At 38.2% G+C, this 17,255-nt stretch overlaps 1 protein-coding gene across 1 annotated transcript in view; it reads left to right on the plus strand.

Annotated features, from left to right (window-relative positions):
* The window catches only part of Vav (Vav guanine nucleotide exchange factor), a 339,372-nt gene that overhangs the window by 307,797 nt on the left and 14,320 nt on the right, over window positions 1-17,255 (plus strand). Inside the window, exon 25 of the mRNA XM_090414835.1 lies at window positions 13,512-13,632. Coding sequence (XP_090270961.1) covers window positions 13,512-13,632 — 121 coding nt within the window. The remainder of the gene's footprint in view (window positions 1-13,511; window positions 13,633-17,255) is intronic.

Below are 17,255 nucleotides of genomic sequence, written 5' to 3' on the forward strand. Positions count from 1 at the left end.
ATTGCCAGCCTATCCTCGTTCATTCAGTATCAAAGTAGATACCCAACAGGGTGCACCACGAAAAGGTGAGGATTGGACATTAGGTCAGAAGCCCTGGTCAGTTCTCCACATTCCTTTAAAGGCTATGTGGAGGTCTTCTCTCAGTTATACAGCTTTGACCCTTAAGCACCCATTGACATGTATTCTGCTCTGCATTATAGGAAGGGTTACTACCCAGACCGGTTTTGACCTTTATTGAGGTCTCTTCAGTGGGAGCTAGACCCAGAGGTGATACGAAGGTTGAAGCAATGCAGAAGTCGTATTTCCATATACGAGTTTCCAAAAGGTGTCACACTTTATTATTAAATTACTCTGGATTAGAGAAAGATGTTGGAAGTTTTTTCACTTGGTTAGACTATAAATTATATATTTAGTTTAATCCTTTGTCCAAGTGTAAGCAAACAAAGTTCACCTGAAGTATCTTCAGGACTGCAGGCAACTCGTGGCAAAGGTGGACCAAGATCTCATCACTCCTTGTCTCAGTATCTCCCACAATGCAAAGCACATCTCCTTGTGACATGTATACTGGTATGCATTATGCATGTCGCAAGGAGTGAAAATTATACTATGTCAATCATACTTTTAGTATGATTGATGTGCTGCTTGTTTCTCATATTTCGGTGTCCTTAACTCGAATTTATGCATAGCTTTGGCATTTTATTGACCTACAGGTGTAATCGAATTTATTGCTTGCATATCACTTTGTGTTTTGCTACACAGTTAAAATCTTGCATTTCATAACCACTTTTATTATTATTATTATTAAGAGAGACCTCTAGGGAGTCAGAGACTCATCGAGGGAGGCCACATGCTACACACATCAGCTATCATACTTATTCTTGAATTCATTCACACTGCTTGCGCTCACAACATCCAATCGCAATCCATTCCAATCATGCATCACCCACTAAGAGAAAAATCTAGTCTCATACCTTTCTTGGCAGCGTTCATTCTCAGCTTCCAAGGATGCCTCTCGTTCTTTCCCCACCCTCCATAAATTGAAAAATTTCATCAATTGAAATCTTGTGTGATCCTTTCAGAAGTTTGTAAGTCTCAATCATATCACCTCCTCTTTCTCCTGTTTGCTAGTGTTGCAGTCTACAAATTCTCAATCTGTCTTCATAATCAGTATTCCACAATCGTGATATCATTTTTAACACTGTCCTTTGTACTCTCTCCAATATATCAGAATCACAATGGAAACCAGGAGACCAGACCTGTGCACAATAGTCTAAGTGAGGTCTTATCAAGGCCTTGTAAAGAGGCAAAATAACATCCTTATCTTTACATAATGTTCGTTTCAGCATTGCAATTATCTTTTGAGTTGTATTTGCAATATATTTGCCACATGGCCCCTAAACTTCAACTTCCTATCTATTAACGCTCCAAGATCCCTAGCCTCATCAGTTTCTTTTGGTCTAATCCCATCTATATAATATGACATTGGATATCTAATTATGCTGAAGTGAATGACTTTACATTTACTGACATTGAACTGACACCCATTTTCCCATTTCCACAATTATTATTTTATTATTGTTACGAACACCTCCAGGGAACCAAAAGACTCATCGAGGGAGGCACCTAATCTACAACTCTCCACCAACTACAACGAACCACAAATACACCAACGCTATCTACCACCCACCACTAGTATTTTCACAGACAGTCACAAACATCTATGCCTGTGGTGGGATTTGAACCCGCAGCCTTTTGGCTGGAGAGCGGAAACGCTGACCTCGGCAAAATTCCAGCCTATTCAAATCATTCTGCAAATACTGCATATCCACAGCATATCCTGATTATCTTATCTATCTTTGCATCATCAGCAAATAGCTGTATGTTGCTTGTTAAATCCTCCCTAATATCGTTAATGTACAGATTGAATAACAGTGGACCAAGTACTGATCCTTGTGGTACACCACTTGTTATTTTTTTTTAAATTTATTTATTTTTATTAACCTTTGTGCTGATATGGCCAGTACTATCCTTACATCACATCCAGACATCTCGTCTGGATGTGATGTGATATAGTCTTGATATAGGCCTAAGCCTTTACAAGTCTTTTACCATAATCCTGTTCTAGTTATCATTGTAGTCATTCTTTGGTAGCAATGCCAAGGAAAGAACTTTTATATCCTTCTGCGTAAGCCCAAGCTGTTTTAAGTCCTTATAGCTATCTGCACTCCATACGCCATGTAAAGAGATGGTGGCGCTGGTAAACCTCGGAGTTTCCCCATGCTTCTCCTGTATCTTGCTAACCAGATCTTGGTTATTCTTATGATAGTTTACTTTATTATTATGGCTAAAGGCTAGTGGGCACCCTGTTCCCACCACCTAGGCATCAACTGCCCAAACATCACCATCTCTTTTAATCACTAAGTCTGGCTTACACAAATCTGCGGAGGTCCTATAATGTGGTTTCCACTGCGGTCTCCCAATCTTTGTTCTTAAAGCGGTTATTCAGAATGGAGACCATGCCACCATGCCTTCGCACGCAGACCCCATGGGTGTGGAAGCAACACTGGGCTATATGAGACAGTGTCTCATTGTAGTGGCAGCTAGTCCTACAGTTTGAGTCGTCACTACCCCCATCGAGCTGTGCATGCTCGAGTGAGTAAGGCATTGATCCTCGTCCTGATAAGATCAATATACTTGAACCCAGAGAGGAGTCTGGCGCCATCCCTTACCCAATCATGCTGGGGAGGCAACAGAAATGACTCTTTTAAAGGAGCACCATCTACAGAACAGTGCAGCAGAGATGCCCATCTCTTGTGTTCTGTGGGTGCTGACTCAATTAAGATACCTTGATAATGGGACCAGCCTTTAGCCTGCCTAAAGTCTTCTTGTATTAATGGGCTATAGAAAGCCTCTCTGCAGACAGGGAAAGAAGATAGTTCTATCTTCGCGATTCTGGATAGCCGCAGGCGTGGGATCAGCCATCTAAGTGTTGGAACCCTGAGCTCGCCATCCTTCACCCTCTCGTGGAAATATGCAGTAGGGGTGTCAGGCAGCAGTCGGAGCTATGATCTCATGGCTGAACGGATAGCCCTGTCCATTCAGGACAGTACTGAGATATATGTCCTACCAAGCACCAACTTGTGGTGAAAGCGAGGTAGGAGATATTGGGAAAGGAGAAACAGTCTTTGCTGGGTCTTGAGAGGAGTTTTCCTCAAAGAAGCGATCCCAGCTTCTAGGATAGAAGGGACAGAAGACCTTTCCTTTGGGGTGAACATGATACAGAGGTATCTCCACTCTTCCAGGATGGTCAAAGAATGCAACAGCCTCCCGTGCAGGGAAACTCTATAGTCTTGACCTTAAGCTTCTTGTCACGACCAGAGGGGACAAGAGCTAAAGAGCAGGACTTCTCTACATTAATAGAAAGGCCTCGAATAGAGAAAAAGTCACCTGCCTTGTCAAGGAGTTCCTGCAGGCCTATCTTAGTAGCGCCTACGACAATGAGATTATCCACGAAGGCCATAGTATTAAAGGAAGAAGTGCCTAGAGAGTAGCCTATATGGCTAGGAAGAGAGTGAAGAAACTCATCTATGACACAGTTGAAGAAAAGGGAAGATAGAGGATTACCCTGGGGAACACCATGCACTGCAGGAATAGAAGTTGCACGGGACCCTGTAGTGATAGTGATGGAGCTACCCAAGTATAGCTCCATAACATAGGAAAGAAAGGGTTCTTTCTTTCCTATGAAGGGAGACGCTATCAAAGGCCTTTTGGAGGTCAACGATGCCATATATAGAGGTTTAAGGCGGTGGCGGGAATCAGAGAGAAGAGAAGAAAGAAGATATATATTCTCGGCACAGCTGTCCAAAGGGACAAAAGCTCTCTGTCTATAATCATGCTGTAGATGTTGCTGAAGTTGTTTAACTAAGATTTTATGATAGAGTAAGTATCACAGGGGATGTGGTAATAGGTCTAAAGTCTGATGCACTGTTTGAAGTTTCTTTCTTTGGAATGAAGATGGTTCTTGAAGTGCATAGGTATGGTGGTATTGCTTTATTGGAAAGGAGAATGTCCAATAAGTCTGGAAGAAAGTTCAACAGCACCTGAAAGTTCAACAGCACCTTCCGAAGCCTAGCCACAGGAAAGCCATCAGGTCCAGAGGCGGAGAAATTGAATGGAAGAGCTGCTTTGATCTCCTGGATGGAGACAGGCTGGTATAGTTGAAGGGTGGGAATGGTTGGTCATCATCATCAGGGAAGTGTGGAGGTGAAGCAGAAAAGACTGTACTCCGAATTTAACAAAATCATCATGTCTGCTAGAGGTGGAGGGGAAGCACCATCAAGGATGATCTTGGCACATTGCCTTCTATTTCTTTTATAGAGGACCTGCATAGCTGCATATGCAGCTATTCCTCTGCTTCCTATTTGACAAAGTCATTGTAGAATGAAATATAGGCTGATGTTGACGAGGCATCAAGTGTTCAGAGAATTTAGCATGGAGGTAGTCATTTAACTGATCTGTGATACCCATTCCCAGAAAGTGAGTCTGGATGAGAGATTTAAGAATTTGATGGTTATATTCTGGAAGAGGAGGATCATCTAGAGATGATGTCAGTCTGAGAATTAAAGCCTCTTCTTCAACAGCAGGATTTTGGCTGGAAGATGGAGAGGCAGGGACAGGAGATACGGAGATATTACCTGTCCCTACCTATGGCAGATGAGCTGCCAATTCTTGAACTAAGGCTTTGTAACTGGCTTTCCATCTATGACACTTAATGACATCCAAAGATCTTAATGGGAACACCCTAAATAAAGCCTCATTGATGTTCTTTATCCCTCTAGCTGTCAACTTGATCTCGTGAGCAGCGAGGATCTTTTCTTCTTCTGCAGTCCAATGTGCTTTGATGTGCTCAGTTCTTATTGCAGCGTTCGCTTCTGTTGGATGTTTTGAGGTATGATGCACGCCAAGGCTAACTGCAATGGAGAATGCATGATCGCAGACCTGACACACAAAGTGTCTGAGATTTAAAACTCCTTGACCGCCAGAACAAGCATGATGAGAACTTGAAGAAATGGGTTGATGACAGGATCACCTCTAAACAAGAACCTTGCAGACTCAGATCCCCCCGTATACCACTTTTTGATATATCAGTCAGCCATCCTCTTATCCATGCTAATATTGTATAACCCAAACCCATTTTCTCAACTTTATGCAACAGTCTACCATGCTGTATTCTGTCAAAAGTATCACGGTGTATCTATTCCCCTTGTCTAGTTCAATGGTAACATTGTTATAGAATGTGAGCAAGTTGCTAAGACATGACCTTCCCTTAGTAAATCCATATTGTTCATTGCAAAGTAGAGATTCACTATCAACCCATTTCTGAATGTGAGCCCTAACCAATTTTTCCAAAATCTTCACCAACACTCCTGAGATACTAATTGGTCGATAGTTGAATACATTGGTGTTTGCACCATCCTTGTGCAGTGGAATTACGATATATTCCTTCTATTCTTGCGGAATCTTCCCTGTTCTGAGACTCATATTAAACAGCCTGGTCAAAGGAATGGCCAGTTCAGCTGAACACTCTTTTAGCATATGTGTTGATATTCCATCAGTCCCTATTGCTGAATTCTTATTCAACAGCTCTAAAACCTCGGCCTCACACACCTGCATTTCTTCATCTAGTGAAGAGGTAACAGTGAGCTCGATGTTGCGTTCACCAGGTTGATAACCCTCACGCCATCTGGATTTATAAGAGTTATTCTTTCATATTCATCCTTTCTTTTACTTTGCAGCATATCAGTAGAATTCCTGTGGATTGTCTTTAGCACACAGAGCCAGTTTCTTTTCATACTTAGACTTTGCTTTACGTACAACAGTCGTGACTATTCTAGCCTGCTGCTTATGACGTTCATAACAGAAGTCATCCTTATGCAAACTGCATTCCTTCCACATCATCCTTTTCTTATGAATTTCTTGCTTAATAAGATTGCTCATCCATTTGTTGACTTCTTCTCTAGTTATTCTTCGAACTCTCAGGATGCTTCCCATGCGCTGTCGGTATTCTTTCCATCCAGCAACTGATCCTATTCCACTGAACTCAACATACTCCTCAGTTGGTTATAATTTCCTGCTTTGCAGTTCAGCACGTAACCTTTTCTGAATGGAACATTCATAAACTTAGTCACTTCCCAAATGCGTACCGCATGATCACTGTCACCAACCGGAGGCAGAATAGTTACGTCTTTAACTGAAACACCCTCTGGCACTAGAATCAAATCTAACACTCTTTGATCTCGAGTTCTTTTTGTCACATTCTGCTTGAGGAAGTTGTCCCACAGCAGCTCAATAAATGCATTTTCATTCTTCTCATGAGATTCTTCTGCTACCCAATCAATATTTGGATAATTAAAGTCTTCCATTATGATTACTCTTTTCATGCTCATCATTTCTATTTGGTAATGCATTTCTTCATCACTAGCAACTGATCCACCAGATCTGTAACAACACCCTACTATGTAATTGATCTTGTTAGATTCCACCTCACACCAGATGGCTTCAAACACAGTGCCACATGAAATATTGTTAGTAATAGTACTACAATCATAGGACTCAACTCTAACTGGATTCAAGTCATCCGATATCATTAGCAGCACACACCCCCTCCTCTCCTATCCTCTCTATCCTTCCTAAAAATACTGTACCCTTGACACTCGATACCAGTTAGTACGTCTGATGCTGATAGCCAGGTCTCACTAATGCCTATAATCTGTGGTTGCAACATATTGACTAAGGCGACAAATTCTATCCCTTTGTTTCTGATACTCCTAGCATTTGTGTACAGACATAATAATCTACCTGCTTATTCTTTGGTATTGTCTTGTCTGCAGTCTGCCTGACCCAGTTGGACAACTTGCAGATCTCTATTCTCTAATGCCTTACACATGTAGACATCTTTGCGCACATTTGATGGGTCCGAAGATGAACACAAACCCAAAATAGTTCTCTCCTCGCCATGACAAAGCCCATTCGCATCATTAACACAGTTATATAACATTGTCGCATTCACATTCACACCATTCCTCCCTTTATAATTTAGTTTTTCCAGACTCCTGATACCAAATACATTCAGGTGTAGGCTGTACCTCTTGTACAAATCCAGTCTTCCCTCAAACTCACCCCACACATCCAAAAACTTGCATCCATTCCTTCTACACAACCTATGCATGGAATTGTTTGCCATCATAGCCTTTCTTCTTAATTCATTTTTATCATAGCTTGGTAAAATACTAACGATTTTCACTTTCTCACTCTTCATTCTCACTTCTTTCAACAACCCTTTCAGGTCCCCCTCTCATACTGAACTTATCGCCAATTAAATCATTCATACCTACCGCAACTAAGATTTCATTTTCTTTTCTTTTCTGTTTTTGAATTGCTTGCATTATATTTTTAATTTTCAGTCCAGGAAAACTCGTTGTTATAACTCTCTCATCTATAGCATGTTTTATATAGAGTCACAATACCAAATAACTTTTTTCTTTTTACTAACAATGTCACTTACCTGATTTCCGTTATTTCCTGACTTACCTGTTTCCTTGCTTTGTTGTTTCTTATTTTCCTGTTCATTTTTCTTTTTCTCCCTATGCTCATTTAAACACTTCTCAGCTTTTTAGTTCATAATTCTTAGAGAATTATTTGACATTGCTCCAGTTTATGTCAAGAAAGGCTTAGGTGTTGTTCATTATTCATAATGCTTAACAATATAACCAACACCAAGAGGTAAAAAATAGCATTTATTGAATTCACTAATATTTTGTTAGTTTTCTACCCAGCATCATCAGAGCACATCGATAACTGTGACAGGCACTTAACATTAAACTAAGTAATTGTAGAAACAATTTAAATTGTAACTGACACCTAATATCCTTACATTGCATCCTTTATGGGTCAGGTAACTACTGCATCCATTTATAGAAGTCTGGCTATTAGGTCGTAAAATGATAGTCTCCCAAATCTTTGGTAAATTAATTCAGCCATGCTTGTTGAGGTTGGGAGGGTCATAGCTGATGTTGATTCTAAGAATCAAACCTGTAATGATTTCTATGTGAAAGATTAATGTTTTTCGCCATCTGATCTATGTGAAAGAGTATCCATAGCCTGTTAGTCCTGACTTGTCATAATACAGATGATCTCTGATGTAACTTTGATCTTCTTCAGGTGGATGTTAACTGATCTATCATTCTGTCCAAATTAAGCTAAACTGTAGGCGCAAGGAACTTTGTACACTCCTGGATGTTCAAGAAGATGTGGTTGATCTTCAGGAGAATATATGAAAGTAGCTTGCCGAATGAAAGGTTTGAAGTAGTATGGAGATCATATTTGCAGAGAACTTTGGCTATTTTTTCTGATGTACCCTTAACAAATGAAATCGAATGGTTTACTGTGATCACTGTGTGCTGGGAGGAATGGGGGAGGGGGATGCATGTAATATTTTTTCTATTTTATATGGACTGTAGCCATTGGCTAAAAAGGTGTTGTGAAGGGCTCTGAGCTCAGTTACAAGGGCTGTGCCATTTGAAAAAATGGTCCTAGCTCAGTGAGCAAGAGGTTTGAGGATGCCATACTGTCGGGAATGGTGATGGTGGGATTATTTATGTAAATGCCAACCAATATTGAGTGAGTTTTCTATAGATGGAGAAGAATACTGAGCCATTAGGAAGTTGTGTCACTAGTGTATCTATAACTGGGAGACTGTTATTATTTTCTTTTTCAATGGTGAAATTTAGTTTAGGATGTCGAATGTTAAGATGCACCAAAAATGTATTTAATGTTTCTGGACCATGAAGCCAAACAGCAGACACACCAACAACATAGTGCAACCAAACTGTTGGTTTTAGCGTGGCTAAGCTTAGTTTTCAAAATGCTCCATATAGAAGTTTGCTAGAGGGGAGAGGAAATCCATAGCATTCCCATCTAACTCTTTTTATATTTTTTTACTTTCCATAGGAAATGACCTCCATATATGATGAATCTGAATAATTTGGTTATGTTGGAGAGGAGATGTGGCTCAATAAGGTCAAGCGTCTCTATCAAAGGTACATTAGTGAAAAGTGAGGTGATACCAAACTGACAATGTCATAATCTAAAAATTAAAGATACCAAGAAATTATATACAGTACTTGGTTTAATTCTTTATCCAAGTGTAAGCAAACAAAGTTTACACCTAAAGTATTTTTCAGGACTGGGTTAAAGGTGGTGTGACTTCACATCACTTGCCTTAGTATCCCAGAATGCAAAGCACATCTCCTTGCAAACATGTATAATACTGTGCATTATAGGAAGAGTCACTACCCAGACCGGTTTCGACCTTTATTGAGGTCTTCAGTGGGAGCCAGACCCAGAAGTGATACCAAGGTTGAAGTAATGCAGAAGTCATATTTTCATATACGAGTTGCCAAAAGGTGTCACCTTGTTATTAAAATACTCTGGATTAGAGATAGTTAGTTGTTGAAAGTTTTCCACTTGGTTCTATCAGAGTTAAATTTTTTTATTAATGTTTTTAAAGTGCAAAGAATTTTTAATGGATGAGGGAGAGTTTCCTGTAAGGAAGGAAAGTGATTTGATTAAATGTTTTGCCAGCTTATAGGTGGGGCTGTCTATGCTGTCTGCTATTGGAGGGGGGGAGGGGGGTTGAATTCTAAAGATCCCATATATCCAGAGTGGTTAGACATGATAAGGGTTAAGTTTTTTGGTAATTTCTTTAGGCTAGGATATAACTTTTTAAAATAATATGTACACTTTTTTTTTCTTTTGAGATTTTGTAAGATCCCACTCTATAATCTGATAAATGGAGGAGTCTTTAAGAAGTTGATTCATTTTTCTGTTGTACTCTGCTTGGTTCATAATGACAATAGCATTTCCCTTATTGGTTTTAGTTACTATAATTTGTTTATTCTTTTATAGCTTTGTAAGTGCTGATATTTCTTTTGGTGGACTGTTATTCTTGGGAGGTTTGTATTTACTTAGACAATTAGCCACATCCAACCAAATCTATTGGCACCAGTTCATAGATATCACGTTCTATGCTGGTCATAATTTTTAAATACAGTACTTCTTTGGGCATGATGGCAAAATTATGCCCATGACTAAGTGCATTGACTGCATCCTCTGAGAGAGTTTGTGGCAATAGAATTACTACCACGCATTCTTTTCATAGTTGCAGTCAGGAACAGTGCTGCTCTCTGTTGAAGCCCTGAAGATTTTTTCAGATGGCGATTCTTAACTTTTTCAAATTCTTTACTAGCAGTATTTTGAGAGATGGAGATTAGGATAGACCACAGTTCTGGATTGAGTATTTTCAAACCTCTTCATGTAATGTGGTGTAACAGTGTTAACCCCCCCCACACACACACACACCAGAAGTCAGGCTAGAATAGCTGATTAACAAACAAGTAGATTCATCTTACTTTTGTATAGTGCAGTGTCATGTAGCTTGTTTCCTGTATATGTATGTTTTCCTGATGATGACCTCAACACAGAGGTCAAAACGTCAAATATTACTTTCTTAATGTTACGTAAAGTAATTATTCCAAGATGCGTGTCTCCACAAATTCTTCACTATGAGTGTTGATTTTTGCCAACTGTTCACGGATTAGTGCTACTCTTGCTCACATATAGATTCATTTAACTTTTGCAGAATTAAACTTGCCAGCCTGGTTGCTGAGTGGCTATCGTATCACTCTGCAGCAAGGCTGCAGGTTCGAATCCCACTGTGGGCATGGATGTTTGTGATTGTCTGTGAAAATACTAGTGGTAGTGGTCAGCGATAGATGGCATTGGTATAGTTGCAGTTAGTTGAAGATGGTGGATTTTGAGTGGTAGGGAGAGTTGTAAAGCAGGTGCCCTCCCTCGATGAGTCTTTGGACTCCCTGGAGGTGTCACATAATAATAATAACTGCTATCAGAATGTTAAATAGTCTGGAATGGTATTTGTGTCCCAACACTTCTTAAGGAAGATCAAATGATTGAGTTGTCTTGACAATTGCAGTTTCCATAAAGTAGATGTGCTTTATGTGCAGTTTCTTCTCCATTTAGAATTTGAATACATAAAGAAAGGCTTAGGTGGTGTTCATTATTCATAATAATGCTTAATGGTATAACTAACACCCAGAAGAAAAAAATACATTTATTAAACTCACGAATATTTTGCTGATTTTCTACCTAGCATCATCAGAGTACAATGATAACTGTGACAGGCACACAGCACTAAACTAAATAATTGTTGAAACAGAATATAAATTATAACAAACAAATTATAACTGACACACAATGTCCTGAAATGGCTTTCTCTGTGGGTCGGATAACTACAAAAGTTAATTTAGAGAACTCTGGCTATTAGGTCTTAAAATTATGAATAATAAACACCTATAATAACCACCATTTCAATGAATTTTTTATATAGCTGGAATTTCAACAGTATTCATTAAAAAATGAGTGACTTTAATGTAAATGGCTGCTTTATGTAATGTTTAGTGTAAATTCCTATAATTATTCCGTATAAGATTCCTAGGCATAAAGATCAAATAGATGTTAGTGAAGCTGCAGGGAGAAATGAAAGAATTGATTGTTTTGGCAGGCACAAATGATTTAGAAGGTGAGAAATATGCAGTGAGAGAAGATATGAAGGAGTTGCTGATAGAATCAAAAGAAAGAGTGAGAAAGTAATGATTGTGAGTTTGTGATTTGGTGGACAAAATGATTATGCAATGCTGAATGCAGTTTCACAGGTTTCATATCCTAATGGGTTGGTATTGACATTACAGAAAGGTAACTGTGGGTCCAAAGTAATGTTGAAATGTATGTACATGAATGCCAGAAGTATCGGAAATGGAGCGGAGTTTTGGCATCGGTCAACTCAACTTGGCCCAAAATTATGGGCATCAGTGAAACCTGGTTGACAGAAAATGATAGTTACATGGATAGAATATAAAGGATATTGTATTTTCAGAGGAATGATGTGATAGCTGAAGATCTATCAACAAAATTAGAAGTTAGAGGATTTTTGATCTAAGTGGTTCATTTGAGGCTATCTGTTGCAAGATAGAAGCCAATAGTACAACATAGAGATGCACCCAACTGCACCCTACAATATATTTTAGTAATATGACAGACACCTAAGTCTCATAATTACCAACTTTATAGTTCAATATAAATCCTTTCTTGACAGAGAATTCCACATGTTTAGCAACCTCCCAGAACAGATAGCATGTTCTGGAATATCACATCTACACCATGATACTGCTGGATTTTACAAAGGCATTTGACAGAATACTGCATGGTATACTATTACAAAAGTTGGAGCAAATGGGTATGGATTTGAAGCTGGTAGCATGGATAACTGACAGACAGACACCAGAGAGTGGGATATGGTGGAGTGGAATCTGGAGAATGAGGATGACCTGTCGCATGCCTCAGGGTTCTATCCCAGGACTGCTACTCTTCAATTCTGTATTTTAATGATATAGAGAAAGATTTGGTCAAGGGGGGGGGGATATTTAGTTGTTTGCTGATGATGCAAAATTGGAGAGGGCAATAGTTGATAGGGGTCATGTAAATATCTTGCAGGATGATGTGAATAAATTGGCATTATGGTTGATGGATAATCATTGTCAATTTAATGTTGCAAAATGTAAGGTTATACACTTCTGTGTTGAAAGTTTACATACCATGTATCATATTAATTGTGGTACTGGATTATAGGAAATTTATCGGACTAGGGACTCAGTGGTAATGCAGAGTTGAAGATCAGGTGGCATATTGCAAAAAGGTTATTAATATCCCTCTGTATAAGACCTATGATCAGGCCATATCTTGATTATTGTGCACAGATTTGGTTTCTTGGGGATCAGCAGATGGTGGAGAGGATTCAGCGAAAAGTAACCAAGTTGGTAACAGATCTGTGGAATGCCCGCTAAGAAGATAGGTTGAAAGTGTGTGGGTTGCAAAGTTTACTTGATAAGTGGAAATGATAGGAACTTATAAGTTGTTAAAGTGGTTCTAGAAGATTGACTCAAAAGAAGTTTTTTGATGCATGACAAATAGAGAGAAATAGGGGTTATTCCAGGAAGTCATGTAAGAGTGTGGTTAGTAAGGGTGTGTAGACTAGGTATTTTGCTTGGAGAATGGTGAATGATTGGAATGGATTACTATAATTAGTTGTGAATGCCCTAACAATGAGTTTAAGGATAGGTATGATAGGTATTATGTATATAAAGGCTAGTGTGGGTCTCCTGTGATGAGTCTTTTAACTCACGAAGATACCTGCATAATAATAATGATATCTTATAAAGAAAAGAAAGTGGTATTAAGTTTGAATACAAAATTTTAAAAAGATATATGCTACATAAATTTTTGTTCACATATACTTTTGAGATGAACATAAATCTAACTTTTGTTATACATAAAAAGTAGTTATTTATTTTTTTCCCACATTAAACTGGGTTTTGCAGGAACTGATAAAATGGTATGAAGAAAACAGTCTTGCTGAAAGCTTTAATGGTCTTCATGTCACCCTTATGATTCCATTCAAAAAAGCAAAACAACTAGCCACTAATCAAGTAGAAAATTCTGGTAAGTTAAAATGTTTGATTGTGTGCATTGCATATGTTTTTTTGTGATTGCCCCCCCTCCAATTATATCAGTATATCTCAGGTAGACCCCAAAAATCCATATTAGTAACTTTGTATTTTGATGTGTGTCCTCAAAAGATATAAAGTCCAAACACAATTACATTTTCATTATTACAATGTTCACATTAATAATTTTTCCCCCAAATTAATCTGTTTTTACACACACACACACACACACACACACACACACACACACACACACACACACACACACACACACACACCAGATCTTCAGTATTGCCAGCTCTTAGATTTCGGTCTTACTAAGGGGTATTTTTTGAAATGCTCAAGTTTGTAGCTGTCAATGTCAGTTAAATGTTTCTTTATTTCTAATTTAGCTCTCAGATCCATAATTTCAAGTTGATTCAAATATTCTCTTATATAATGCTGCTTTAGCCTTGTGATTGATTACTTTTCGTGTTACATAAATTTATTCACCTGCTTTTCCTCCATGCCTGCCTTTCTGTTATCTTATTTCCATGTTTAACTTGCTTTCTTTGCCAAAAATTGTGCCTAAATATTTTACTTGTAATATAAGTTGTGCCATTGAGAATGCAGTTGTTTTTAATTTTTTGGCCTATTTTCATTGTTTGTCTTTTAATTGCTGATTTTATACCAAATTTCTTCTTCTTCGGCACTACAGCCCCATGTAGGGCCTTGGCCTCCCATTTTTGAGTTTCATAACTCACTACGAGGTGGGGTCGTTACCCCCACGATCAACCATATGTAATTGTCTGTGAAGCGTTGCATTCTTAAGACCGGTTTGCTGGCTTTGTGGGAGGAAAAACCCCAGATAAACTGGAGAGAAAAACTCTGCAGTCCACACCCAAGACCGGGGAACTTGGCTATGTCTGAGAAAGATCCTTTGCTCCTCACATTAGTGACGAGAATCAAACGCAGGACACTCCTTTCCCAGGCATATGGTTGCAGAGTGTGTAATCACTCACCAAATTTGTTAGCAGTTCAATTTATTAGTTATGTAGACTTGTAGAGGATTTATTTAGTAGTATAACGGTTATCTGCTCGAGGTAAGAACTGAATTGTATATACACACACACCTCCAAATCAAAAAATTAGAATAATGAAAGAAAATATGTTGAGTGATTTCCAATTCTAATTTATTGCATAGAAAATATATTACCAAATATGAATTAGCATCATCTAAATCTATGTACTTTGTAGGTTATATAACCATGCAAACACATAAAAATGTAATATAAATTGTAAGGAAACTGTTATTTGAAAATATTCACAAAATTAGAATAATTTTTAACGTGATTCAAAATATTAGAATATTCCAAATTTTTCTGATTGGTTTTGAGGAGAGCATAGAAATAGCATATATTTCAGTAGCTGCGGGACTGACTTGTGTGTGAGGAATTGTTTGCACGTGGATTTCAGTTAACCATTTGCTAAACGTGTGTCGAACGAGTGACATATCATAAGCTAAGGAATTGAAATGTTCTCAAGCAAGTGTGAGTAGAGTATTGAAACTGTATTATAATAACTGGATTTTTCAAAGTAATCACTGCAATAGTAGTCAAAAGGTAATAACTACATCAAGAGATGAGAGGAGGTTGAAGAATATTGTGAAGAAAAGCCACTTTCAAAGTGTAAGGTATTTTCACAGGAGATGGAAAGAACTAGGTGTGAATGTGTCTAAATCTACAATGTTGAGACTACTTCACAAACTGGGTTTTAAATCGCATGTGCCTAAGATGAAGCTGCTTATGACTGCCAAGCAAAAGGCAGCTAGAGTGCGATGGTGTAGGCAAAAGCGGTTGTGAGGTCAAGAGGACTGGAAAAAAGTACTTTTTAGCAATGAAAGTATGTCTTGTGTGTCCCATGCTCATCAAGGGATACATGTTTGCCATCTTAAACTAGAAGCATTTGATAACGAATGCATGAGATGTTTAGTGAAATTTGCAACCTCTGTCATGATATGGGCTTGTATGACTTCAGAGGGTCCAGGTAGGCTGTGTATTGTGTACAAAAGAGTCAATTCCAAAGTGTACCAAGAAATTCTTGAGCACTTTTGTTACCAGTAGCAGAAGATTTATGTGATGGTGATTTCCTTTTTCAACAAGATTCAGCTTCTTGTTACACTTCCAAGACCACTACTAAATGACTAAAAGAAATGCAAATCAATGTAATTCCTTGGCCGGAAAACTCACTAGATTTAAACCCCATTGAGAATTTGTGGGAGATTATGAAGAAATGCTTTCAAGAGGTTGTGCTAAGAAACAAAAATGAACTTGTTTCTAGTCTGCAGATCATATGGGCATGTTTTGATTCAAAAAAAGACTGTGAGCCACTGTTCGATTGTTGGCACATTCTCCCTCAATGAGTCTTTGGACTCCCTGGAGGTGTCACATAATAATAAATAATAATATAATTAGAAGAAACACACATATAAACCACAGTGAAAATTATTTAATTGTAAATATTTCATCCTAAGTATCTTAGGACATCATCAGTACAGTATTTTAACAAAAATTAGGAATAACATACAGTTAGGGCGCATGATTACAATAGAATCTCATGATAATGTGCTAAAGTAGTACAAAAACAAAAAAAAAGTTAATTATTTAACACAGTTTTGTATGATAATTTCCATAACTTTAGGAATAGTAAGAACGTCGTTGCTGTTTAGGTTTGGTCTGTGTAGTAGGGCTTCAGAACTTTCTTTGTATAAACGTTCATGTTTAAATATAGATCTATGTAAAAGTTTAGCCTTTTCCCAATGGATCCTATGGTTTGGATTTTCAATTCCGTGTTGAGAGAGGCCAGATTTCTGCGGTTTAAGAAGACGAATGTGGTCTTGATGTTCCGAGATGCGTTTCTGAACAGACCTACCTGTCTGTCCAAAGTAAGATAATTTGCATGAGCATGGAATCTCATAAACACCAGGTAACATCAAGGGTGAGAATTTGTCCTTAGGAGAAGGTAATAAGTTGTAAATTTGGTTGATAGGTTTGTAAGTAGTGGCAAAATTGTATTTCTTCATAATTTTAGAAAGACGTTCTGAGATGCCTTTAACGTAAGGTATGGGAATCCTATGCACTTCTTCCTGTCTGGTTTGATGTATGCAGAAGTGACTGATGATTTTTTGAGTTGTTTTGGGATTATATCCATTTAGGATGGCTGTATTTTTGATAACTTCTAATTCCTGGTTTAAAGATTCTTCAGAGGAGCAGAATTTGTGTGCTCTGGAAACTAGTGATTTAATAATGCCAGATTTCTAAGATGGATGATGAGCAGAAGAATTGTGAATGTAGCGACCTGAGAATGTAGGCTTGCGAAAGATGGAAGTGGCGATGGAACTGTCTTCTTTTCTTTTGATGTGTAAATCCAAAAAAGAGATACCCTGTGGAGATTCTTTTTCTAACGTAAAGTTGATGCGATGATGAAGAAGGTTAATTTTATCTAGAAACAGTTGTAATTGAGGTTCGGGATGATTCCATACTGCAAATACGTCATCGACATATCTTAGCCAAATTTTTGGTTTGGGTTCAAAAGTGAATTTTTTTCCTCAAGGTGTTCTAGAAACAAATTTGCTAGGTT

This window comes from Typopeltis vanoorti, chromosome 26, assembly GCF_054136105.1.
Source record: "Typopeltis vanoorti isolate ZY-2024b chromosome 26, IOZ_Tvanoo_1.0, whole genome shotgun sequence".
Lineage (NCBI taxonomy): Eukaryota > Metazoa > Arthropoda > Arachnida > Uropygi > Thelyphonidae > Typopeltis > Typopeltis vanoorti.